The 27679-nt window shown below is 40.7% G+C and overlaps 3 protein-coding genes across 6 annotated transcripts in view; all 3 read left to right on the forward strand.

The window, feature by feature from the left end:
• Positions 1–9224, forward strand: part of pcp4l1 (Purkinje cell protein 4 like 1) — a 28629-nt gene extending 19405 nt beyond the window's left edge. Inside the window, exon 3 of the mRNA XM_072376352.1 lies at positions 4195–9224. Coding sequence (XP_072232453.1) covers positions 4195–4325 — 131 coding nt within the window. The 3' untranslated portion in view covers positions 4326–9224. The remainder of the gene's footprint in view (positions 1–4194) is intronic.
• Positions 1–27679, forward strand: part of LOC140281848 (E3 ubiquitin-protein ligase TRIM39-like) — a 104614-nt gene that overhangs the window by 70213 nt on the left and 6722 nt on the right. Inside the window, exons 2-4 of the mRNA XM_072376347.1 lie at positions 26246–26706; positions 26803–26994; positions 27162–27257. Coding sequence (XP_072232448.1) covers positions 26246–26706; positions 26803–26994; positions 27162–27257 — 749 coding nt within the window. The remainder of the gene's footprint in view (positions 1–26245; positions 26707–26802; positions 26995–27161; positions 27258–27679) is intronic.
• Positions 16019–22823, forward strand: LOC140281847 (E3 ubiquitin-protein ligase TRIM39-like). Of its 4 annotated transcripts, XM_072376345.1 has the most exons (7): positions 18103–18167; positions 18719–19296; positions 20299–20394; positions 20741–20974; positions 21554–21701; positions 22023–22049; positions 22140–22823. In XM_072376345.1, exons 1-7 carry the CDS (start codon positions 18116–18118, stop codon positions 22685–22687), a joined length of 1683 nt encoding a protein of 560 aa, XP_072232446.1. In that variant the 5' UTR covers positions 18103–18115; the 3' UTR covers positions 22688–22823. The 4 variants fall into 4 exon arrangements, with proteins under 4 accessions (XP_072232445.1, XP_072232446.1, XP_072232444.1 ...); XM_072376344.1 differs by lacking the exon at positions 18103–18167 and adding an exon at positions 16019–16043 and having other exon boundaries at positions 22023–22823; XM_072376343.1 differs by having other exon boundaries at positions 22023–22823.

The raw sequence follows: 27679 nt of genomic DNA on the forward strand, positions 1-27679 counted from the left end.
GGAAGAGTGGAGGGTGAGACAGTGTATTCAATTGGTTGCAATCTGAAACTTTGCCACTAGATGTCACCAATACTATATAAATCATACTTAAACTACAGGTACAAATTCTTTATGTAATTTAGAAATGATTATGTTAAACATTTAAATTTCTAAACATGGCTAACGTATTTTCCGGACTATAAGTCACACTGGACTATAAGTCGTATTTATTTAGAAATTTGTTTCATAAAATCCAAGACCAGGAACAGAACTCGTCCATGGTTATAATATGATCCGGTGACACGTTGTGTTCAGTTACCTGCTTTTCAGTGAACTCACGGAAACTTTCGACCTCGGCTCGGAAGTCTGCTGGCAGGTTCTGACACACCGTTGTTCGTACTCTGCTAGAGAGGCGCTAACACCAAGAAGATCCACCTGCAAAGTAATTTATATTCATCTCCTTGGCAAGTACCAGGGCGTGGAGACGTAACTGGACCGTTGACAAGCCTCACCCAGCAGTACGTTATTCAAGCACCCACCTGTGGACTCGTTCGTCCAGCTCTGGCCATCTTGCTTTCAGCTCGTGATTAACTTTCTTTGTTAGCATATAGTTGCCACAAGCCTAGAGTCTCCTCTCGCAGCTGTAGATAGAAATATATACTCCTTGGTTCATGTCAGTCAGTATGAATTAACATTTTAAAACATGTTAAATTATATATATTTTGATGTATAAGTCACACTGGACTATAAGACACAGGACCAGCCAACCTATGAAAAAAGAGAGCGACTTATAGACCGAAAAATAAGTTTTTTAGAACACCACACAGGTATCCTTCAACCGCTACATTCAGCTTGTTGTCGCACTCTTGCTATTGGCAAAAAGTTTCAGAATGGATAATACATAACCCTTAGCTAACTTAGCATTGCCCTCCCTCCAGTTAGCTACAGTGATAGGGCAATTGTTTTGTTTTTTTTAACTTTCCTCCACTGACTACATTCACAATTTCTGACCACTGACTAATAATAGCAATCTATAAAGATGCTAGTGTGTTGTCTGACCATCTGCACCTCTTTTGCTTTATAGTTTATATATACAATGATGCCCCATGATGATGATTCAACCATCCAAAATGAATGATGGCATTGTTTGTCAGTCCAACCATAATCCTATTATTCAATTTCTGCTCACGATTCATTAAATTAACTGATTTTTCTGTTGTGGCTTGTAAAGATTTGCAAGAATAGTCTCAGGCTATAAGAAGTGACATGACCCCAGTGCTTACGTGGTTCAACCAACACTCCCCCACTTCTAATGGAAAGGAGAATCTGCAAATTCACACATTCAGAAAGGTCTCAACTTGTAACAATTCATTTCCTCACGAGGAAGTTAGTCAAACAATAATCAAAGTAAAAGGGTACCGAAGATATATTTCCAGTTTCATAGCTTTAGTGAGAACATCCAAATCTTTGCTGCGCTTGAACGAATAATCTCACATTATTTTTTTCCTCTTCCTTGTGCCGTTTTGGATTATCGTGGTACTGCGTATGTGACCGTTAGTATTTTCTACAAAAAGATTTTAAGCACTCACATGCTGATTTGGCTGATCATTTTCAAGCTGTGACGTTTTAGGGGTCAGCCTCACAAAGCTATGACGGGGAACTGCACAATATTGCATAAGCTCTTCATACATTTTGATCCTCAAATCTTTTTTTCTCTAAATAATGAAAGCTGTCAGTACAACATTTGCTTTGTGTCACAAATTGAAAGAACCTTGTTTTTTTTAGCATATTGTTTCTGATCAGCAGAGGTGGAACAGACTGTTGGTTTTCAATCAACTTTTTAGAAATTAAAAAAAAAAATTTCCCCACATGCAATGCGTCTGTTTTTTTCCTTAAGCACCATTGCACACAGAATTTTTACTGTCAAGTCAGGTGTTTAAAGAACGGGCTTTATATCTACAGAATTACAGACCATGTGGAGGGTGGTAATTTAAAGAAAAAAATCATTTCCCGAATTAAAGCCCTGAAACGGTGAAGCCCACTCCTTCACTTTGAATGGTTGAATCTACCTCATCGTATGCTCACTCTGCCTGGAGGATGACCTAATGAAATAATACTTTAATTAGATTTAGCAAAAAGCGTATACTTGTGATTTTAGACCAGAATAATCACATTATATTAAGACAAAGCCCTGCACTGTGCAGAGCTTCCGTTTTCCTTCTTTGTTGCACAACCAATGTGACATTTCGAAGAAAGTTAAACTCCCTCAGAAAAGTGAGGACATTAGCATGATCAAATTAATTTGAATGAAGAAAGCCGTATCCGCTTCCTCTTCTGACTCCTCTAATCCATTGATTCTTTTTGATGAATTGGATCTCAACATGTTTTACATGTTTCATTCATCTCTACTCTGGTCTATGGCTGCTAAAGTTCCACTTAATGAACTTCTGAATATTTTGTGGCTATACAATTCTGTCATTATCACAGTGACTCAAAGGAAACTTTGATTGGACCACCGCAAAACCTTGATTCTTTTTCAGACATTCTGTTGTAGATTTGCTGCTCTGTTAGGGATCATTGTCCTTTTTCATGACCCCATGTCAGCCAGGCTTTATCTGTCAGACAGATGGCCTCACATTTGACTCTAGAATAGTTTCACATACAGGAGTTCATGGTCGACTCAGTGACTGCGAGGTGTCCAGGTCGCGTGGCTGCAAAATAAGCCTAAATCATCAGCCCTCCTCCTCCTTGCTTGACAGCTGGTATGAGGTGTTTGGTTTTCCACTAACTTCTTAACTAAACATATCCATTTTGGTGTTTTAGAAAGAAGTGGGCTTTCCAAAACAAGCCCAAACTTTTTTACAGTTTTTTTCTAATTGTGCTGTCATGAACTTTAACATTTAATATGCTAACCGAGGCCTTTTGAGTCTGGGATGTAGCTCTTTTTTTATGAGCAACTTACTGGGGTGTTCACTCCCAGGAAGATTGACAACCGTCTCAAATGTTTTCACTTGTAAATATTCATCATCCCCATAAAGGGTAGACTCAAAATTCTTTGGAAATGGCCTTATAACTCTCTCTCAGACTGCCGGTCAGCGCTGATTGCTTCTCTTTGATCATTGCTTATGTCTTTCTTCCTTGAATTGTTTTAACACACACCTGAATGCTCCAGGCCAGCAAACTGCCAAAACTTCTGCTTTTCTAGAGGTGCGCACACTTCAGTTAATCAAGTGTACTTGATTAGGATCACCTGGTTGCTGCTCACCCTCTTAATTCACATGAGCAAGCAAGGATGTCCTTGGTTTTTCACACACTGGCTCTGCATTTTGACTTAGTGTTTGTTGAAAAATGGCTAATATGTCATGTGCTGTTGTTCAGTACAGGATGAATTTACCTAATGTAAAGGCCTATTAATGACCAGGTGTTTTTTAAAATCTATATATATTCATAAAACCTTTCAATTGAAAGAGTATGCACTATTTACCATAATTGTAACATGGTATTGTGCACAAAAAATAGTCTAAAAGAGTATTATTCCTCAAAATGTTACGTTAATAAATCAACTACGAATAAAAGATCTGTTGTGCGAGTTGTTTTTCTGTCTTCATTTGCCGTTTACTGTGTCACTCTTGCACCTTCTCTCTATAAATGTCCATGTACATTTTCACGGTTCCTATTCCTAAGAAAACAACATGCTGATTCAGCCGAGGTGACAATACAGCCATAATCCATACTGCTGCACTTCCTCTCCACTGGGACCGAGCCAGTGCTTGTTTTCTGGTGGCGTCTCGGGTGTGATGAGCTCGATCAAACATCGAAAAGTGAAACACCAATATTCAGCAGTCCCGATAGTGGTCTCACACGAGACTGATAAGATACTGGAACCACAGAATTGAAAGAGAAAGAGACACAACTTTGAACTTGTGTCTCTCAAACCATGATGTACAAAGGTTTTGTTTTTTTCTTTAGTTTTTGACCTATTGTTTTCTTAAATCCCAAATTAATTTTTTACCTTTAATGTAGTAATATGTGCTTACTTTCTGGGTCTTTGTCTGAAATCACACTCTTTCTACAACTATTTCACTGCCTGAATAATTCATGTTTGAATGAAAAGAAGTACAGCAGAAATATGACGACATAGTTACCAGACCGGCTGACATTTCCTGGCCATTCGGCTGCGCAGTAACTTCTACCTTTTGACCTCTGCCCCTCCAGAGAAAGCATCAGCAGCAAAGCCTCAGGAACAGGAGGAGGAGATCGACATCGACCTGGAAGCGCCGGAAACAGAGAAGGCAGCGCTCGCCATCCAGAACCAGTTCAGGCGCTTCCAGAAGAAAAAGAAGTAGAGTGACTGATTAAAACCGAAAAGAATTAAGAAAAAGAAAAAAAAAATATCAGAAAATATCATTTAAGCAGATGTACAGATATCCAGTCAGTGATTGCGAGTGGTTTTGGGAGATAAGGCAGAGTGAAGGTGTAGGGATTTATCGTTCAGGATTTATTGTCATATTATGCAAAGTGTCATGAAACGCCTTTTTGCATGACAGATGGGCTGTTGTTGAGGGTGAGGAAGTTGGTGGGCTATGAAACAAGAAGAAGATGAGGGAAAAAGGAAAAAGATTTGGAATTTATAATCTAGCATGACGAAATACTGTAATCTCCTGTCACAACATTAACCTTTGCAAATGTCCCCACATTTCAAACGTGTGTCCCTCGATGCTTCCAAACACAGACTCCCAAGCCGCCTTTTCCCCACTCTTCCTGCATACAAAACACAAGCCCAGCACACAAAGATACACGTCACTGTTGACTGACACAACAAGCACACATCCTTCATTGTTAATGAAACGAGCACGCACAAAAAGAACAGAAGCACACTGATTAGTTTCTTGGCTCTTTTCTTCCTGCTTCCTTTGCCGTCAGAGTGCTTTCTTTCCCTCTCTGTCTGCCTGTGAAAGGACGAAAATAACACCAACTAACTGTCTCAGGTGTAAAATCACCTCTTGTGTAGGCTAGTTATTGGATAGCCGCTGCATGCCAGTCTGATCTCACAGGTGACGGAGGTGGTGGTCATGGAAACTGGCTGCTGCTCTGCTCAGTTAGAGGCAATTTGCTGTAGGCAAGCTCCATAAGTGATGGAAAGTACAGACGCTTCATGCCCACAAAAGTGATTAATACCACACATTATAGCTAATGATTGACAAATTAGTGATCAAGTGTTGATGTGTCAACAACTTCTGCAACTTTTAACTTCTTTCAGTGACACACGATGCCGGTTTCTCGATGAGCTCTGGATGACTTGATGGAAAGTCATTCAAATATTCATACCCGCTCATTGAAAATGACCCTACAAGTGGCTTTTAAATTGTGTTATTAGATCTGGAGTGGCTACACTGGTGACTAAGGTATCATCAAGTTGGAAATGACAGTTCAAATTTTTCTTGATACAGATATGGCTCAGATTTCAGCACCAGGACTTTGGGACAGAGGCCGACTTTGAAATGTCATCAGTACTGTACTTTGGCTAAATTGTGTCGGATATGGGGCTTAAATAGGATCAAACTACTTTGGCTACCTGAGATTGGCTCTTACAGGACTCAGTAACCTAAAAATTCATTCTCAGTTTGTATTTGGCAAAAGCAAACATTATATTTCTTACTGGTGGCCCTAGATTTTGGCGAGTATGATGATGACTGTTCTTCTGATTTTAGCTGGCAAATAAGCTAATGTTTACTCCATAATTTAAATCCGGTGGGATGGTGTCCGAGTCTCTGAACTTTCCATGAATTTTGTTGTTGATTTTAGCAGAAGTTCTCATTAGTTATCAGCATATATATTTGCAAAATTCTCCTGACGGTGTTCAGGTGATCATTTTGCAATCTTTGTATGGAACTGGGAGGACTGGGTGTGTACAATATCTGGTCTGATTCACTAAGAAAGTTCAAGTCTGAAGTGCAACGGGTACGTCTGTAGATACCAGGTCTCAAGTCACTGATACAGAAAGACATTTGTTCATCGATACAACAGGGATCATGTTACTTCTCCTCCATGAGTCACACTCACAACATTTAAACTGTATTGCCTGCGGCTGAGAGCTCTCAACCATGCTCGGCGTTGGGTTACTTAGTGCCTCTGTAGGAAACTCAAACCCGTGCATCCTTAAATAAACACTTGATCATGATTGAGAGCAGATACCAGCCATGAACTTAAGTCCCGTCAACCTTAACGTCAGACACGCTGCAGCTGTTGGGCGGAGATGGAAAGAAAGTCACCTAAAGAGAAACAGAAAATTGACAAAAAACACCCTTACTGTTCAAACTTGTGGCATAAAAATACAAGCACACCGTACAAATGAGTTAACCCTACAATACACACGTACTGTATATACACATGTGATGGAACAACAGATACATTCCTACTTCCTGCCCTATCCCCGTTCTCCTTCAATGTATGTAGCACACTGAACTGCTTCTGAAAAGCCAGACTTTCTCTCCATTGCTTTAATAATAATCTCACTAATTAATAGAATTATTATTGGAATGTAACCTCTTTTCTATTTCGAGGACAGAAAGCGGCCGCTCTTCTCTGTCATTGTCCCACTGTTTCTATGTTCCTCCGGTGTAAGGGAGAACTGTTGATGACATCATCTGAGTTTGATATCGCAGCCTCCTTCTCTCCCCTAACTGGATTTGACATGATTTACCCAGGACATACACATGGGAATATAGATTTAGGTAGATTTGATTTAGCGGGCAAGCTGAACACCAGCATCAGGAAAAAGCTGAATATTTTACAACGTTAAGATCTTTCCAGTATAGAAACACAAAGGCTGGACTGATGGGAATAACAACTTACTGTAGAAATACAGCACAGCCAATCTATGGGGCCTTTATACGTCAAACCAACAATTGGTGGTCAGGGGTGTCTGGAGCATTGGTGGACGTCTTTCTCTTGTTTTAATGGTGTGTAACGCAACATCTGCATTTAAGCCTGTTCGATCAGCATCGGGTTTGTTAGAGAAATCAGTATGATTGGCCGTTGAGCATAGCAGGAGAATCCATCACTTCGTGTTGTTTCTCCGTACTTTTCATCTTCCGCAACCCAAGCATTGCCAATGGTACGACCACACAAACTTCTACATCGAGTGAGCAGCAATGGATTGAAAGTAAGCAAACACTGTTGTATTTTTTTACTTTTTTCTTTTTTTGTTTAAATCTACGCTTGCATCACAAGGAGATGCAGCACAACACCCTTTCATCACTGCTGGCCCTTGACGTCAGTTTGGTCTTAAAGAGTAGACAGCTTAAAGTCCTGACCAGGTGAAACATGTGATATGCTATATATGTAGCCAGGATATAAAGAGCCATAATGTTGCATGGCAACAGACTCATCTGAAGAAATAACACTGGACAGCTCTATGTGAAGTGTGGCTTGCGATAAGCTGGGAGGATTTGAAGCTGTGAGTTCAGTGAAGTGGCAAAATAGAGGTGACCTATGACTGACATATCCTAGGTTTGATCTTCATGGGAATCCCAGTCTGGAGCCCTGCTTCTTTTGGCCTTTAGTCTCCTTTACAAGCTGGGGAGAAAGGAGTTTGGTGCAAATTCAAGATGAAATTATATAAATAAACTAAACTAAACCATCACCTGCATAATTCCCGGTGATCAGTCATAAGTTTGTATGTAGTCAGATATTCAAAACAGTCGAAATCTGTCCACAAATGAATTTTTACTACAATCATGCAGGGAATTCCCTTGTTATGATACAACAGCCAGTAGCCTCACTGATCCAGTGTTTCCGAAACAACCTATAAACTGTTAATAAGCCATTTGTGTGGATGCACTTTGCCTACTTAGCTACAGTTGTAATCACATAACAGATGCTGCTGCATTTCAGCATCTTTGTAGTGGGGCTATGAACATTAATAAGAGATTACAGGTCAGAGTTGTCAAGAACTCACATCAGACTTTCTGTTGTTCCATGTCCAATCCAGAGTTCTGGCTGATTTTAGACCTTTAGCTCCCGCTTCTACTCACAGCATGTGAGGGCATTGTCGTTTTTTTTTTAACTCCTTTACGTCTTTCTTTATCAAAGCTTTCGCTCTGCTTTGTTAGCTTGACCTCGTTTCACTTTCCCTGAAGGCAACAGAATGCGGGGTTCGCCGAGCACAGCTTGCTCGCTGTGAATGAGGGAAGGATGGGTGGATTAAAAAGCTTGCCTCGTGGATGTGATCATGAATGGAGCAATCATGCATACACTTTATTGAAGACAGTTAAGTCAGGTCCCCGCATCCTCTTAAAAAACACGATGCCACGGCAGACAAGAGCTCGGCAAACAGCGGCCAAGGCTTTTGTACATACCATTCACACTCTAAAGTGTCTGTACAGCATTTCTCTAATCCACTGTAGTTAGTTAATGATTCTCCTTTGCTTGCATTTGCATATCTTTCTCTTCACCCTTCTTATTATGCTTGACAATAATATAATGTACTTGAGAGTGAGAAGTAATCGGTGCTGTAAGCCAACAGTGGATATTTGGCCACAGCTTTGCAGCCTAGAAATGACATCAAAGCCATACTTTTAGAGAACAAAAACACTTATATTTAGATATTCGCTTCTTGCACATCACTTTTTTTGTGTTGTCTGTAGTGCTGCGAAGCAACAGCGAAGCAACCCAGACAGATGAATCATGTCTCATGCTAGAAAAACCATCTTTCCATGAAATTGTAGGCGGTTTGACTGCAACTGTGATAAGAATACGCGTAAAGCACGATTTCAGCTCGCCTTTGAGATGATCGTGAGTGTAAAATGTGGCATTGAGGAGATGGCTTACCCTTCACTGTGTGGCCAGTCAGTGACCACGGTCCTTTCAGGGAGGCATCTGCCAATCAGGAAGCTCTATAAGGCCTCATCACACAATCCAATATCTTACTGCCTCATTACTTCTTCAGTCCATGATTAATACTTAATTTATTACTGCTTTACTGAATTATGTTTCTGTAACTTATGTGGATACATATGTTGTTGTGAATTTCTCCAAATGTTGTGTTTCTGATGTGAAGGCATGTAAAATCCATATTTGTACATTTTAGACTATGAATTCCCTCTGTGTATTTTGACATTTCAATCTATGATGTGTTGTTCGACTTTCAGAATTGATGGCTGAGGTGAGAATGCACAAAAACATCCCCTTGTATTGTGTTTTCTGCACTAAATAAAAATGGCTGCATACAGCTTTGAACTCTATCTGCTTGGTATCTATTTCTCGTTGTGATCTTTGTCAAAGGTCCCCGAAGCATTATAAGGGACGGTAAAAGGGACTTTTGCAACATACATGCATCATATATCCATTTCAGTGAGTGTATCGCACTGATGCAGCGAATTAATCCAAATGTGGAGCTTCATCAGTAATTTCAGTTTCGTAAAGGAGATCACTCTGACTAAATCCTTCAGGGGATGCTAGTATTGCCATGGATCTCCCAAGAGGAGTTAGTTTCAATCTGGTCCCCTCTGGGTGCTGTTCCAGTTCAAACGGGCTTGTGAATGACACCATATAACATGATTTGCTCATTACAGAGCTGGAATATAGGCATTTGGAGCACTCAATTATCCACAGGGTAAATGGGACGCCATGTCTTTGCCTATCCCCTTGACACAAATTTTCTAAATTACACATCAGGAACAACACAATTTATTGGTTTAATATGAAACAAAAAAGGAAACAAAGTTCAAACAAATAGACGTAATATGCATGAATAGCAATAATTATATAACATCCACTCCCGTCTCTGTAGCTTATTAAACTTACATATGTTTTGGTGGAAGGGCACATCAATATTTTGGGCAGTAATTCCCGCCTTCCTCTTTACTGACTTGTACATCCACACACACACAGTAACACACACACATCACTGGATATTCCCATTAAAGTATAATCCTTAAAACCCAAGTGTCGCTGGATGTGGTGATCAGTGTAATAAGTGCTCTGTGTGCAGAATTTAAATTGGTGTTCGAGTATGAGCAGCAGTGGCACAGGCAGCCTGCAGTTAATCACATGTGAAAAGAAAACAGAAAAACTATTAAAAAGGCATATATATATATATATATATATATATATATATAAATAAAAGATTCAGTGTTTAATTTGCAATGAAAAAATGTACTGCAAAAAGAAAATAGAATAGAATAGAATTTCCTTCAGCTTTTTTAGTCAGTATAATTTAGCTCACATTGGTCCACCATGGCGAACTATTGTCAACGCAGAGTTGGTTCAATTTGCAAACCCTTTTAAGGAGCTGTTTACTTCTTTTTTATTTTTTACTGGCCTGAAAGCCACCACAGAGCCACAATGGAACTATTTTTCATTGGCTGAGGGTCACTTTTTGGCCCCTGAAAGCTTGCTTAATGCACAATTCTAGAAATCCATTAAATGTGTACTGTGTGGGGACTTTGTGACATTTAACATTTACGTTGCTGACTGATTACCAGCTAACTCCCGCTTCCACACACTCCTAACTGTGTAGAAGAAACTACAGTGGCTGCTAAAAATGCAAAAGGCTATTTTTAAAATGTTGTTTGTGTCACGATCTAGGTCTCTTGTTTCCAGTTAGTTTTGCCATTTCCTCACCTTCCTCTGTCTCTCTCCGGTCAGTTCATCAGCTTTATTCCCTTCACCTGTGTTTTTTCCCTCAGCTGCACTCACTCATCACCCTCCTCTGCATTTAAACTCCTGGTTGTCATTTACTCATTGTCAGATCCTCTGTTCTCCTTGGACTATTCTCCCAGTTTGCTATGGCTGTTGTTTTTGGTTCCTAGGGATTTTTGTCAGTTCCTGAGGTGTTCCTTTGATTATTGTATCCGGCGTTGCTGTGCCTTTTCTTTTAAATAAATAGTTATTTTTTTCACTTTCCTGCCTGCTCCTCATTTTGCTGACTCAGAGCCACAGTACCACAGCCAGCACCCTCCTCTCCTACCTGGATTTCCTTCTGAACACCCGTCTGCATTTGGGTCCTCACAGTTGAAAGGGATGGCTAATAAACCATGACAGTTTGGTTTGTACATTCGACGATGCCATAAAACACGGAAGTATAACATAGAGGACTCTTGGGGTGTAGACTGTAAATTAATACATGTTAAATGGGTTTCCAATGACAATAGATATAACGCAAACACACCTTATTTTTTTACACTATTTTCACAAATGAAAATATACTCAATGAATCTTATATTTGTAAGACAACAGAAGGATCTGCCACACACTGTTCTGATTCCTAAACCATAATTAAATGCAACATTTCTGCACTAGACCTCCATCAGGCAATAAAATTCAAACAAATCAGAGGCCATCATAAAAAGGAAGTTGCCGTAAGTGTGTAACCAGTCACAGTTCTCCAGATATCACCAAAACACATAAACAGTGCGCATAATTCAAAAAGTGTTTTATTATTTGAATATTTAAATACCCAAGTGTATTTAAAAACAAGGATGACCCAACAGAAAGAACTAGACAAGGAGATTTAAGAAAAGGAGTCAACATGAATTTAAAAGAAAAATGAACACAAACGCAAAAACCTGATATTATCATGCTCTGTGTTTTTGGTTATGTATTTCATGCTCTGGTTTAGTTAATATTCTAGTTCAGCCTGCTCCTGTTTTATTTTGAAGAGCCCCGCCCCTTGTGTTTTCTGTTTAACATGCTTCCTGTTCTTGTTTTACACCTGGATTCATTTAGCTAATGACCATCACCTGCCGTTAATTAGTCATTTGCTTCCTCAAAATAAATACTCCTTGGTGTCTTTTGTCCACCGGCAGAACCTTGTCATTACTTTCTTCATGTCTCCCCAACGCCAGTCATTTGTGCCTCTTTACTTTAGATCTGTTTGTGATTTTATTTTAATTTCTAGTTTGTTGATTCTTCTGCTACTGCAGCGCTATATGTTCATTTGAAGAACAATGCTCGTGATCTTGCACTTGGGCCCTTCACCTTCACCACACCAAGGTGGTGAGTTCAATGACGAGTTCAATACCACAAAAAGACGTTGAAGGAATGTCATGGCGAGGCTCATCAAATCACACTGCAATAGGATAGTCTCAGTTATTTGGCTGCAGAAAAAAAACCTGGAAAAAAACAACATTTACTGTCAATGGCGGGTTGGAAATGAATGAAAACAATACACTGAAGTCAGTCTAAATGCTGAACTTGAGGCTAGAAAGGAGTTGCCTTTTCATTCATACAATAATCTGACAAAAACAGACAGTCTTCATAAAGAAGATAACTGGAACAAGCCCTCCAAAAATTCTGTTTACTGAATAAAGTTCGTTAAAGTGCAAAGAAAGTGTCGTGGAAACTCAATGACCCTTTTCAGAGGAGACCAATAAAGTGAAACTGGAACCTGTCATCAGTGCATTCTTTAAGACAAGGACCTTATAAGGGATTGTCAAAGATGACTGATGGTGAGGGGGAAGCCAATGAGAGGTAAAGAAACCGATATCTATACTGTCCAAATTCATGACATTGTTTCCCTGGATTTAGATAATACTTGAGCAAAAGGTCAGCTGGAGCCAGAAAGCCAGATAGATTGGATACCGTACAGAGTTCCAGTCTGAGGGGTTTAAAAATGAACTCCATCACCCTGACCTTCCCTGCGCTTTAAAACGGCATGCATATAAATTCAAAGAATCATGAGTTACAAAGAGCATACTGAAAATGTATTTCTCCTATCAGCATTATATTTATCCGTGCGCTAATCAATATAACACAGGCTTAAGTGCTGTTGCGGTCTTTCACTTATGTCTTACATTTTCACATCTCGACGTTCAATTTGCTCCGTCAAAGACCTCATATCAAAGTTTGAACATTTTCATGTCCATCTTAGTCTTTAAGCAGAGGTTATGATGCATCCAGTGGTTTTCAATTCAGCCTTTAAAAGCTGAGTCAACGGGTTGATTCTTTTTCAGAGGTTGAGTGACTGGCAATGTCAGCTCGCACGATCGCAAACGTCACAAGGCTTAGAAACCGTGCTCTGAATGAAGGTATCTGTATATGCTCGTGTAATTCAACATTTTTATCGTTACGGGTCCGGAATTGTATATCTTAAAAATGTACTATGAAAGGGCAGAGGTCATTGTCTTTCTGCAGGTAAAAATGTTCGGGGGGAAATGAGAAAAGCATGTCCTTGGGAGAGCTGGAATATCACATATCTTATGCAAATTGAATATATTTTAGAATACTGTACAACATATACAAGAAAATATAAGGATGCGTTGCTTTAATTATGTCAGATAAATTAATTAATTAAAAAAGTGATCAGCTTTGGCTCTCTTTGAGCCAAAATGCTTCTGTAAAACATACTGAATACCTTTATCTGTCAGTGTCATTAAGACATATAAAAAGAACATGTCAAATTGCACAAGATGACACAACATTAGTTCAGATAGCATCTGAGATCAAATCAAATCTAGGGGCAGAGGCGATACAGCTGCTGTCAACTGTATCTCTGTCTCTGGCTGTTTACACTGAATATAATTTTAAGTAAATCCTGCATTGGCCTGGGTAAACACATACATATGTCTCAATTACTCGAAAAAATAGACAGAAGTCTTCAAAGAGACAAAAGCCATGTGATGCATGAAAAGCTATTACCTGATACGGGTGTGATACAGATATTACAGTGAAAGAACTGACTGGAAGTGATTCACAATCCTCATTTAGGGACTGCATGCAAACATGAAGACACACACGTGCACGCTCACGCACACACAAAGAGAGGGAGAGCGCAAACATGCTGCAACAGCCAAGATCTGAGGGAGCAGAGCAGCTCACAAATTGAGTGTTGCCTGTTGAAGAAGCACAGGAGTGTTGTAGCTATTCATCAGTTGCATGTGTGTGTGGCTGGTGAAGCCTTAGGATACAAAGCTCGCACAGTCCCACAGAAAAGCTCTTCAGTGATTCTCGGGCTAAAAATAAAACACCAATGCACACGGTTATTCTTGCATGGAATGCAGACATGGTTGATGTGTCCAGCTGCCCTCATCAATCGTCTCCTGCACGCAGAGGTGGTACATTTTAAGCTACTTCACCGCCCGAGGGCGAACAAGCAGCTGGCTGTATGCAGAGACTAATCGGCTGAGGAGATTGTCTTCTCAAAGTATTAAGTATTCGCTCATGTATATCAAAATTACCAATCATTGCATTCGATGCAACCTCTAGTGGGTCATGTGAACAACTGCATGTAAATTGTAAAAACAGCGTCCATGAAGGTGACGGTCACATTGTAAAAAGAATGTATTTTAGACCCAAGTACCATTGTTTTCTTACCCTGACCAAGTAGTTTTGCTTTCTAGTCCCTACCAAGTCATGTTATTGCGTAAATCCTAACAGGACGTGGCTAAATTGAACTGTAACCAAGCAAATAGCTGTGTTGTTCTGTAAAAATAAATATTTCAATACTAACCATGGTCTTTTTTTCCCTTTTTAAATCAAGTACTTTTGACTAAATCTAAACCTTTCCACCAAAACCCAACCAGAAAGTGAAAAAATGTCTGAAGTTAAACTGAGTATTAACTGAACAAAACTCAGCACATTTGTCACATGTTGGTCTCGAACATGTTTCATACGGTTGTCTCATGTCAGTAACTAAAGGTGTAACACACCCGTCAACCCCCCCTTTCTACCTCCTCATAAACTATTTTTTTGGCTTATTAAAGGAAAAACTTGTGACATCTGTTCCGATGTGAAAGCACTCTTAGGAGTCTCATTTCCCTTCTACCACTTGCAGGAGCGGAACTTACCAAGATGCTTTTATGGGACATATGTAAGGGTATGAACAAATGATCCATATGGTCGTTCTGACTGGAGGACTTGTGGCGCTTGAGGTTCAGGCAAACACGTCTCGTCACTCAACCCCATGTTTCTGATTCTCGTTGCCTGCGTCATGTTGGAAAGCAAATTGAGAAAAATGGGCTGTTGACAACGAGGTCTTTCTCACATTGGCATCAAAGCAGCCGATAACTTTTAGAAGCCCTTCTTACACCAGTCTAAAAAAACCCGCTAACGCCCACTTCAATCTGGCTTTTGAGTGCAATGCAAGAACTTGGCAGACACTTTTATCCAAAGTGACTCACATTTGTGGAACACACTGGGGGGCAATGTGGGATTCAGTGTCTTACCCAAGGATACATCAACATGTACACTGGGGAAGTTGGGAACTAAACCAGCAACCTCTCGATTAGAAGACAACAATTCTACCTCCAGAGCTCCAGACACCCTGAATGCCATTCAATTGGTATTCAGTCCCACCTCAAATGACTCCTCAGTACTTGTTGGTACTCATCAACTACAAGTCCAATTAGCATTAACTGGAACGCAGCACTCAGACACACACTCATTTTTTTAAAAAAGGGTGCTGCACTCAAGGCTAAATAGGTGGGCACAGCTGGCTTTATCCCTACAAAAACATCTTTACCAGCTGTAATGTCTGCTGAATGTACATGGAGACATTCACGGACACAAAGAGAAGAAACTGACCATTTTCATCCATCTGCAATACAGATGGCAGCTCATTTAATTTTTAACAACAATCAGCCAGTCTGTAACAACACTGTTACGTAACTAACCCCATCACTGAATGGTGTCACTGAAAGCATTCAGGCACCTTTCAAGTAATCGTCACGGCTTTAGTGCCCCGTGTGAGCTACTGTTCTCACTGTCTCTGTGTCTCTGATAATATCCCACCTTGGGTCAACATGGTAATGGTGCAACTTAATTGTCTGTTCACCTGATTTTTTTTTTTTTAAAGAGATGTCTCAGATCAGATCTAGGAGGTATCGTTTCAGTCAAAGGTTCTGTCTTCCTGTTGCTGGGGCACAGGGAGGTTATCGGTAACAGAGACAGTGACACTATCCCTGCTGACAATCATTAATGCTCAGCAGCACTACTGTATCCTCCCAAAGGAGTTGAGAGCATTGATACTCTGTCTAAAAAAGAACAGAGAGCTTGTGGAGGAAGGCAGAGGACAACATCACAGCTGGAGGGAGGAGGATGCAGAGGAAGCAACATGCTGATATGTGAGAAAATTATAAGGGGGGCGAGCTTACTGGTTATTGTTGTGCGTTTCAGAGGGAAGGGGGAAGATGCAGAAGACAGAAAAAGCAAGATGAGAGGGTTAACTAAAGCAGAATTTTCTGTTTACTGCAGACGGCTCTTTCGGTGCTCTTTAAGCTGAAACATGACAGAAGGAGACAGAGGTGGTAAATGGGGTTTGGTTTAGGGTGAGAGCTGTGGTAAGAAGATGGGGGTGGAGGGGTTCAAGAGAGGATAAACAAACGCAATGTAGCTTCAAGCAGACACTCTACTGTGTGCTGTACTGCAGGCAAGGAAAGGAAAAAAACAGGAAGCAAGGCAGCAGAAGAAGGGTATAATTTCTATTTTTAAACCAGACAGAACGTTTGGATAGGGTTATGGAAAATAAAACAAAGAAAGTCAGAACAAAGGAGAGGGAAAAGAAAAGACAGACGATTGAAAGAGATGAAACGGTTGACTGCAACAAAGATGAGCTGCCAGAGAGAGAGAGAGAGGGGAAGAGAAAAGGGGAGGAAAGGGGGAAGGGAGGGAGGAATACATTTACCTTGACTGACACTGCGACAGGGAGAGAAAGCAGAATCCCCTTCCCTAAGATATTGTAGCTCCACAACATCATGCGACATAATCTCTGCAGTGGGTTTGCTGTAGGGCCACACTGAACATGAACATTATTCTAAAACACACACAGGTGTGCAGGTAAGATCTGGTTGCACATCGCCGCAGATTCAAGAACTTTTGGAGCAACTACAAATGCACACGGATTTGCCGCAATCATCAAAGTGAGCGTACTGAACAACAAGACCAGTGCAGACTCTCTTGCTATACAGATAATGAAGACATATGAGATAATCAATAATGTGTAAGAAATGGAGATCCAGTGGCATTTTAAGGTAGCAAGATCGATCAGTATAATCTCAGGGATCTGGATTCGTTATTGACATCGATACTGTCAATATGGTGCAGCACAAGAAGGAAAATCAATCCCTCTGAGGTGATAAATTGAGGGCTCACAGCTCAAAGTAGCTGAGCAGAAATTAAACACCTTTCTGTCAGGCTGTATTTACTGCATTGCCACTTCAACTGTGATCTCTGATTGTAAGCGGTTTGTGAATAACTCCATCATTTCTGCTTATGCCTTGGCAGAACTAAATTGTTGCTACGGGCGACAGCATCAGCTGCTACATTGGGGTAAAAATGCATGATGAATGTAAAGTCCACGTTGGCAGGAAACAGAGCTGTCTCAGTGCCAGCCCAAGGCTGCCCACTAGTGGTAGAGATTAGAAATCGGCGGCTTCTGATTCATTTAATTGTGATCTCCACTAAAAATGGGGGTCATAGTTACAAAGATTTGATCCTACTTACTGATACAGGTGTCATTTTTCAGTTGTGCACTTAACAAAATAGTACTGGGGAGAATAGTTGAAAGCCATTAAAAACAAAGAGGGTGCTGAGTATTAACACACCCAAAGTATCCTTGAATAATGAGAGTTTTACATTCGTGTTCATCAGGTCTTCTTGAGAAGGGTTGTAATGGGCTTTGTATTCTCCTACATTCACTCTGGCACCACCACGCTTTTTTAAGCGGAGGACTGAGGCAAGGGTTTTGAAATTACAGTTCGGACACATTAAAGTCGAGGTATGTCACATTAGAGACGGAAAACAGAGGTAACAGCTGACCTCACACAACAATAGCAACAAGCTGTACAAATTCTTGGGGTTTTTAACACAATCCACTTGGCACCACCTATAGTTTGTTATCATTCCTACGCCATCAACAAGCAAAATAATTTCAGATACTCTAAAAAAGAAAAAAAAAGGCAAGCGTGTAAATGAAATAAAACACCAGTTTGTGGTAAGCAGCCTTAAGGTCAGATAAACACAGTGAAAACTTCCAACTTCTGTGCCTGAGAATCTACAAAGTTTCCAATCAACTAAATTTAGAAGCTGACGAGGAAATAAAAAAGGCTGCAGGTACATTCCTTCACGGGTACATTTACATAACAAGATGCACCAATCACAGCTCTCAGAGCAGTTACGACTGTCAGTAAAGGAAAAGATGAACATACCTGATGCCTGTCATACCGGTGAGGACAGTCAAGAGAGCCACAGTAAGTACAACCTTGAAGTCTGTGTGTAATAGGCAAGATGAAGTTTTACCTTTCTGTTTTGTAAAGGGACTTGTGTTCGAAAAGATAATGGCCCAATGGATTGATTTACTCCAACTGTACACCTAACTGTGTAGGTGCTGTATTGAACTGGTTGCAACTTAGTTTAGCCTGAATGTAACAGTCCTGCCACTCTTTTGATTTACATCCTTTAAGTTCTACTTTTTTATTGTCACTGTAACAAAACATCGACCGCACAATGACCAAAACGTGGTTTGAGACAGCTTTGGGATTAAATTTTCAGTATATTGTTCCTCCTATCCACATGTACTTGTTCTTCCTTCCTTTGCTTTTACCCTGAGGGATGAAGGCTGTACTCATGCCCGCATTCCAATAGAATTAGTTTCAGTCATCAAATCTTTTTAAGACAAAAGAAGACAGAAAGAGCCCTTTTGCAATATATGATATTATGTGTTTTAAGAAGCTTTTTTTAGTTAAAAAAAACCCCAAAACATTATGTTTGTATCTCGTTTGATTTTTCCCAATGCTGTCAGACATGGCGGTAACCCAGGATGAGTTAAAGTTCCGTTGCTCTGTCTGTCTGGATCTTTACACCGACCCAGTCTCAACACCGTGTGGCCACAACTTCTGCAAGCTCTGCCTTGAGAATTACTGGCACACCACAGATGTGTATCGCTGCCCCCTGTGTAAGGAGATATTCTACAAGAAACCAAAGCTGCAGGTCAACATTAGCTTCCGAGAAGTTGTTGATCACTTCAAAAGCACAATTTCAAGCGCCGTGCCCTGCAGGGAAAGCTGCCAGGCCAAACCGGGTGAAGTGGTATGTGATGTCTGCACAGATGTGAAACTAAAGGCTTCAAAGTCCTGCCTGGTGTGTGTGGCGTCTTACTGTGAGACTCACCTGGAGCCTCACATCACAGCATCAGCTCTGAATAAACATAAGCTTATTGAACCGGTCAAGAACCTGGAGGACAGAATATGCAAGAGGCACGAGAAGATCTTGGAGCTGTACTGCAAGAAGGAGGAAATGTTCATATGTCAGATCTGTGCTGAGACCAGCCACAGCCGGCACCAAGTGGTGACATCAGAGGTCGCAGCCCAGCAGAAAATGGTGAATAAAATGAATAAATGAAAGTTTTTATTGACATTTATTTTTCTTTATTTCTTTTTTTTTAAGATAAAATGTTTGGTTTTGTTGTTCCTGTTCCTGATCTTTTTCTTTTGTGATTTTGTTTCCTGAAACGAGCTTAAAAATGGCAGAAGTTTTTCAGCCTTCTTGTAGTATCGAAGCTAATGGAGATTAGCTTAGATACTAGAGGCGTGACATCATGCGTGAATTGGGTTTGATGAAAATCTCTATGTTAGTGCAGTTGGGTTTGTTTAGTTAACGAGTTCAATTTTAACTCCAAGAGTGGACTTATTCTAACTCTGAATGAGGGTATGTATGACAGTTGCACTTGAGGTGACTCATGGTATCTTTGCCATTTTCTGGTATAAACAGGAGCATCTTCTCTTTGCAAGGATGAAAGTTTTAGTTGGATAAAACTGTTGACAATTTGGCCCGATCCTGAACCTCAAACTGCATTTTGAATTTGTTGTCGCAGAATATCTGTAAGGTCACACATTAGAAAGTCCGTTTATTCAGTGTAGACAAGATACAATTAGGGAATTCAAGTGGCGTTTTTGGGAATCTGCCCAACAATGGCAGTACTGCCACTTTTAATTGGTGCATTAATATTAACAGCTTTTTAGCCAGAGGTTCACACACCTCACCACACTATTCACACATTCTAAGACAAGTCTAATTATTTCCTCCTCCTGTTTTCTTCAATCTGGGATCTTTAAAGTGTCACGTAAGAAACAGGCCCCTTCCCTTTAGACTACACCGTCTCTTTTTTACCATCTCTGTTCATTAAATCATAATCTTATTGCTGATATATGCAAAAAGCATAAACAATGAATGGATGTCATGACCTGAAGTGACGATATGAATATTATTACTTATGACAGCCACAGCTGACAGCTTCCTCTTGTACCCGTGCAGCCTGATCTAGTTTTGTTCATGGCAGATTCCTCATGTAAAAGTTACTTTTCTTTACAATTTTTCTGCAAGATTCAGATTAAGAGGCGGGAGAGAGAAGTGGAGCTGATGATACAGGATCGGCAAAGGAGGATTGAAGGAATCATCCACTTGAGGAAGATAACAAAAGTATGTTCAAGTTCTGCACTGGATAACCACAAAAAACACAAAGTTATCCCATTTATCAGTCAATCAGAGACGACTCAGAGCTCAGTAGAAGGAAATTCAGAGCATACCAGACGGCACCACATAGCTCATTGTCATCAGCTCTTATTACCCGCCTCACCTGTTTGCAGATGTCCTGTGATTAAATAAAGGCATTTGTAGATGCATATACTAAAAAAAAATCATTAAATAAAGGTGTATTGCCAACAACTGCAGGCTTGAGTGCTTCAGATTGGTTTAACACAATGTTAACTCACTGATGATGTACAGGGTCCCTCATTAAGAAAGCTTTTAAATGGTTGATTTTTAGGAGAACGCTGAGAAACAAATGGAGGAGAGTGTTCGGGTGTTCACGTCTGTGATTGAGTCCATCGAGAAGACCCACGAAGAGCTGATGCAGGGGATTGAGGCGAAACATGACGCTGAACAGAAGAGGTTCGAAAAGCTCATCAATGAGCTGAGGCAGGAGCTCGCTGAGCTTCAGGAAAAAAGCACCGAACTGCAGCAGCTCCCACAGATCGAAGACCACATCACCCTGCTGCAGGTAAGAGCAGGACTGACCTAAAAGATGGGCTATATGTCCATATATATAGATCTATTCATGTGAAAAAGAAGGTATTCAAAAATGGTTTACATTTCAGGATGTAATAAAGGGCTTAATGGCCAGTTCTTCATCAAATGCCTGCAATGATCGCGGATTTTAAGGGACTCTAGTTTGGTACAGGATTGGTGGGATCACAGTAGGATTTAGATTATGCTAATTTTCACAGAGGATTACGTAGTTGGGGCAAAAAAAATAAAAAAGGCAAAGCTCATAAAAATAAGCTCATAAAAGATAGACTGATTATTTTAAAGAGAAATCCACTGAAGCAATTGTTCAACAGATCCTGTGGAATTAATGTGAAGTCATTCCTTCAGGCTGAAGTGGCTGGTTTTTACCCCCCTAGGAGTTAGTAGTAGTAGTAGGAGTTTCATAGTGTATCCGTGTTTGAAAAGCACGCTAATGTGCTACTTTTTGGTGTTCTGCAGGCGTGAGCATGACTTTGAGTCGATCATCACATTGGTTTTGTTGCTTGTTTGCACTTAAAAGCAACATTCCGTGTTTCTGTCTCCCACTCACCAGACTTTCAGTCAAGCCAACACGCTGCCATCAACTCAGAACTGGCCAACCATTCCCGTTTATGAGGTGGATTTTCTGGGCTATATACGAGCATCTTTGATGAAGGCAAGAGAGTTCATCAACCTGGAAATTAGAAAGCAAGAATCCACAGGTGAGTCTTAGCCGTAGCTACGTTATTATATGGATTTTATTTCTTCCGAGTCCTTAAATCCACTGTCAAGGGATGTAGGTCAGATCATCTGGAGAGTGCCAGGAATAATTTGGTAGCTCAGTATGTCTGACTTCATGTCCTTGACATGCTGATGGATGGGAGTTCAACTGATGAAAATACATCTGAAAGAAAGTGATTCAGGCTACGGATGTGATTTGATAAGTAAAACTCTGGCTCCACTATTCCACTCTGTCTGTCTCACTAAACATATCAGCTGCGCAATTTATCCCTCATGTCATTATGTTCTTTTCTCCTCCACAGAGCTCAAGAAAGTGAAAACATTTGCAGGTTTGTTATTCCTCTGGAGCACTCACAGCTTTGGCATGAAATACTTCAGTGTTAAATCACATTTTTATTCACTTTTTCCTCCTCCAACAGATGACGTCACCATTGACCCCAACTCTGCAGGATCCCGGCTTACTGTCTCAGAAGATGGGAAAGAAGTCAGGCAGTCTCCAAAAAGGCATAAACTTCTACTTGGCTCAGGAGGGTTAGAGGAAAACACGTTTGTTGCCGCAACTCAAGGTCTGACCACTGGCAGGCACTACTGGGAGGTCGGGGTGAAGGAGAAGTCTAACTGGACGCTGGGAGTCACATCTGGCACTTTGAAAAAGGGAGAACCGATCACTCCCTGCCCAGAAAATGGCATGTGGACTATAAGCCACAGCGACGGAGAGAATTACTTTGCACTGACGCAAAAACCGTCCCCTTTGACGCTCTCGCCCCGTCCTCAGAGGGTGGGCGTGTTCGTGGATTACGAAGAGGGGCAGGTGTCGTTTTTTAACGCAGAAGCCCAAACGTACATCTTCTCCTTCACGGAGTGTAACTTCACGAGCAAGGTTTACCCCGTGTTCGATCCGTGCCTGGCTGCAGGGCAAAAAGAAGCGGCTCCTTTAAAACTCATGATTGTTGAGATCACAAAATGACCCACTAGTCAAGACTTGAAATCACATCTGTTTAATGCAGTTAGAAACAGACTCACAGCAATTCCACAGCTTATATATCCATGAATTATTCTGTTACACATTGCAAGAAATATCCTCTGTGGCATTTATTGTTGATCATGAAATAGGGGTGGGTTCACGGTTCTTTCTTGTTTTATTAACTTTTATTTATCCTACTCTCATTGATGCACATTTCCTAAGCAAGAAACAATTCAGAATAAGAATATAGCTTCACATGTTCATAAACAGTTTTGCTGGATATTCAGCACATCATCAGTACTGCGATCTATGTTACAACATGTATGATGCAAAGATTTAAATCAGGGTTGCGGGGGTAACAATTTCTATTTAGGAATAGTCAAATTTGAACTTAAAAGGGAAATATGCTTATGCATTAAGGCCACATCCAGTGCCTAGTTAGCTTAGCATTGCATAAATACCTCAGACAGACTACAGGAAACAAACTACGGCTTGTTTTAAGTCATTTAGCCAGGTTTTGAAGTTGCCAAGTAACCTGTAGAGAATCCAGGAAATCATAGCTGTAGTCTGCCACACAACACCCATCAAATGGCTAATTACCATTTGGTTGCGTCAGGTTGTCCACACTTAGACTTTTTAACATTCTCCAGGTTCTGCAGAGAGCTTTATAATGTTTTAGTCATTCACCTATACGCATGATCACAGTGCTTGTTATTATGTATCCGCACTCGATATTTACAGTGGTTTTTTTCTCCTCAATCACACACCTATGGGCATAAGAAACTTTGACACGTGGATGGGCTAAGCATCGAGACTGCAAAATAAGCAGTCGTAAAACCTTAGCTACTGCTATATTTTCATGTAGAAAGGTTATACACTAAAATAAATATAAGAATTATTAAACCCAGTTTGTGTCGTCTCTTTGTTATCATCATAGTTTGACATTAAATCTTCAGTCTTTAGTTGTTACTTGGTTGCCATTAATTAGGAGAAATTAGGTCATATTATTTCTATTGGTAGTGTAATTTCTTCTTCTACCGTTGTTACATTTTGCTGTAGATCATCTGACCAATTTTTGTTCCCAAGGAGCCAAATAATGCTCTTTATTTTCAAAGACCCCAGACTGTCTGAGATGTTCACAAGGTGTCTTATATTTACATCTCAGTACAACAGACTTTGCAACACCATTTGCTGTCTATTTTATAGACTGAAATCAGCAAATGCTTGTCTTTGAATAAACACACTTTTGCATTTTTAATAAAGTTGGGGTAACCAAAGACTAAAAAAAGCTGAGTGCTTCTAAGAAAGTATCATGAGTGGGCATGAAGAGAGCATCATAGAGCTCCAGTCTTTCGGGACTAGAGATGGGGAGGGGTTTACTTTCTGTGAGGAACTGAAAGTTTAACAAACAGGGTGAGCCACTGAAGGTGACAAGGGTAACAATATATAACCATAATAACCTCACCCAAGTTACTACTTCAATTTTGTATCGCAAAATGTTTTCCAGTACTAATAAAGCGGATGTTAGTCCACTTGTCATGGCTAACCACTAATGCTGAACAACATGTAGAGGTTTAGGAGCAACAAATGCTGCCATCCAGACTATTTCTTTTTCAGGGACAACACTGGATTTGCCGCTCCTTGAAACCATTTAGTACATTGTGAACTTTCAACATCTGACATGATGTCTTTGGGCTATTTTCAAGCATAGTTTTGCAACTCTTCAAAGTTGGTTTTCATTGAATCATTTTTTTGAAGTGGTGGTCTGGGTGGTCAATGCTGATTACCCCAATCAGCATTGATTATGCTGCGGTTAACTTTTTAAGAATCTGTAGTTTCAATTAGCTGCTGAAAACAAGAGCAGTAACCAACAGACACTGCTGCAGTGACTCTGCAGAGGGAAAGGACGGTTCAAACAATGACAACACAACGTGTTCTGCCACTTTGGGGCTTTGAATATTGGCTGTGGAAGTTTGGGTGTGTCGCACTGAAAGTGGGAGGGCCACTTCAAGTTTCAGGAAGAGCTCGGCACCTGTCGGTGTGAGATTCATGACAAGGTTCGTGAAGTGAAGGAGTGCAGTGCTCCACGCCAAAAAGGAAAAACATGCAGAGTAAGTTCTACTTTTTCTTACATGTCTTTACAGGAAGCGCTCATTTGATCTTTTCAGTGTAGGACATGCTATTGCTTTTTGAGTCTTTTTTTTTTCTGTTTTCAGTTGAGCTTTTCCCATTTACAGGAGGTGAACAGACTGTGTAAAACGAAGTTGGACTTTGCTCTTGGACATGTTAGAAAAGGTCTTTGAGTATCACATACTGATCAAATTCAACAGATGAGAGAGTTTATTTGAATGTCTCGAATAATAAAAAAAAAAACACTTGGAAGCTTTTTTTTTGTGTTGTTCAGGCGTAACTGCCCTGAAATCATAGGACAGGGACTTGTATGTTTAAGTTTAGTCTAAATGACAATTCAGTAAGTGAGAGATATTTAGATTTGGGTTAAGAAAGCTATGGAAAAATAACCACCAGAGACAGTGTTTTGCTGTTGCTGGTTCACTGTAAATGTACATCTTCCAGTTAAATCTTGAGCAGGCTCGTTGAGGCAAATATTCCTGATTTTCTACATTCCATGAATAGTCTCTCAACCCACCATCTGACAGAATGACGCTTCGACGACGCCACCTGACTTTGCTAGAATGCTTTATTATGTATGTTACTTAATGTCACGTTATGAAACTGGGGTCAGAAAAGTAGTTTTCTGGACTTCTCTTTCTCAAACTGATTCCTCTGCCTTTCCTGTGAGGAATGTGTGGATGGCTTCCAGCGTCCTTCATCGACAAGGTGTCTTTGTGCTGTTTTGTTTGTCCATGCTCTGCCACTTACTCATCATGCCTCTGTGTTTATTTAAAGCTATCACAGTGAGCCGGCATCTCTTTGCTCTACTGAACGTCTCCCTTCCTTTACATCAGGGATACACTTCTTTTATACTTTCCTTGATAGAATCCAGCATAAAAAAAAAGATTCTCATTGTTCATGATGTTCATTCTTCGGAGCAGTGCATCTAACCTCACAGTGAAAACAGCTAGTCCTGCGGTGACAGATCACCCTGTCCACATCACAACAGGATGCTGTACCGCATTTGGATGGTTAGACCGGCAGCTTTCATCCGAGCGTAAATAGGTGAAAGAGAGGCAAACTGGGAGGTTTTACATAAAAACAGTCATTTTTGACTCCCCAAGACTGCTATGTGTGGGACATTTTTTGTGTGTGTGTGTGTGTGTGAAACTTGTACCAACAGCATTGTATCGTAGTAAGGTTTCTTCCAACTTTATGCAGCAACAGCGGAATTTGTCCACTTTTGAGAACATTTTGAATACGTTTTTTTAGAGAGAAAATTCTTATTTTTGTCTGAATTTGTGGCTGAAACTGATCAGAAAAAAAAAAATGTTGTTGGCAAGACCAATCGAGCGGTCTGTGGTTTTACCTTTACCTGTTGACATGGTGTAATTTCTCAACCCACAAATATAGTAAAAGACTTTAAGCGACTCCCTTTCTTTCTCCCAGGCGTCGACTCTCCGGGAGGCCGCGTCCTCTCTGAAGACCAGTTCACCTGCTCCATTTGTCTGGAGGTGTTTGTGGAGCCTGTCTCGACACCATGTGGTCACAGCTTCTGCAAGGCCTGCCTCCAGGGCTACTGGAACCACAGCAAGAAGTTCATCTGTCCTATGTGCAAGAAGAGCTACTCCAGAAAACCCGAGATGAGCGTCAACCGGGTCCTGGCTGAAATATGCTCCCAGTTCCAGGGGCTGACGGTGGCTGGAGGTGCTGGGGTGAGCCCCTCACGGGGGGGCAGTGTGACCTTAGACAAAGGCCACATTGCTTCTTCGGGGCAGGATACGGGGGAGTTTGCGCGGCCTGGGGAAGTTCCCTGTGATGCTTGTATTGGAAGGAAGTTAAAAGCGCATAAGTCCTGCGTGAACTGCCCGGGATCTTTCTGCGAGACCCACCTCAGGCATCACAAGAAGGTCCTTTTCACCCTCTCTTTTTGTTATCTAATTCTCAATTAATATATATTGTTATTTACTCAAACTCAAAAGACCACTCCCCGAACTGTCCTCCAGGTCAAGACTCTGACGTCACATCGTCTGATTGAACCCACCTTCAACCTGGAGGACAAGATCTGTAAGAAACACGAGCGTCTTTTGGACGCCTACTGCCGCTCTGATCACACCTGCATCTGCAGTGCCTGTGCTGAGGCCACGCACAAATCCCACGACATCGTCTCCATCGACCACGAGTTTAAGAAGAAGTCGGTGAGCTGAAGTCATTTGGACTTGTCTGAGAGAAACCAAAAAAAAAAAAAGAAAGAAAGAATTCAGACTTATTTGAATAGTCGCGCATGCAGTTTCTAAGGATGTGATGTCATTTTACTGTGACGTAAAACTGTGTATGTTGAAACATGTTGAATGTTACTTTCCAGAGTAATCTGGGGAAGAAGAGGTCAGAGCTCAAACATCTCATCAAAGAGAGAGCTAAGAAACTGGAGGAGATCAAGCAATCCATCAAGGTTATCAAGGTGAGTCCACTGCAGGCTTCATGTCAGTAAGGTAAGAACCAACCAAGCTGACAGATTTTGGCTCCCCAGAACGTTGATTTTGGTCACAGGGATGATCCTGGTTTTGGTTCACCAAGAAAGTTTTTATTAGTTAATTAGAATTAGTTTCCAGTTGTACGTGTGGTTCCGCCAACCTTCTCTTAATCTATAATGTGGGAACCCTGGCAGCACATTCCTGTTTGGTTGTATTTGTATTTCATTGTTTTTTTTGTTGGGACGTTCCCTGAAAGCTTGAACTCAGAATTCTAAAATCGTAATAGGAGACATTTTTGCTTGGCTGACGGATTGTACTGATGGACCAAATTGACAATTTTCAAGCTTGGAGTAAAGCGGTGGGGTGGTTCCCAAATTCCATCTGGTTTGTTTTAAACTGATTTGAAACC

This window comes from Leuresthes tenuis, unplaced genomic scaffold (assembly GCF_036924035.1).
Source record: "Leuresthes tenuis unplaced genomic scaffold, fLeuTen1.0.hap1 SCAF_22, whole genome shotgun sequence".
Taxonomy (NCBI): Eukaryota; Metazoa; Chordata; class Actinopteri; order Atheriniformes; family Atherinopsidae; genus Leuresthes; species Leuresthes tenuis.

Coding starts and splice junctions, on each gene's coding strand:
- LOC140281847 (XM_072376343.1), top strand. CDS start 18,116: ATGAACATACCTGATGCCTGTCATACCGGTGAGGACAGTCAAGAGAGC. Junction 18,168..18,718: donor GGACAGTCAAGAGAGCCACA/GTAAGTACAACC, acceptor CAATGCTGTCAG/ACATGGCGGTAACCCAGGAT. Junction 20,395..20,740: donor ACTTGAGGAAGATAACAAAA/GTATGTTCAAGT, acceptor GTTGATTTTTAG/GAGAACGCTGAGAAACAAAT.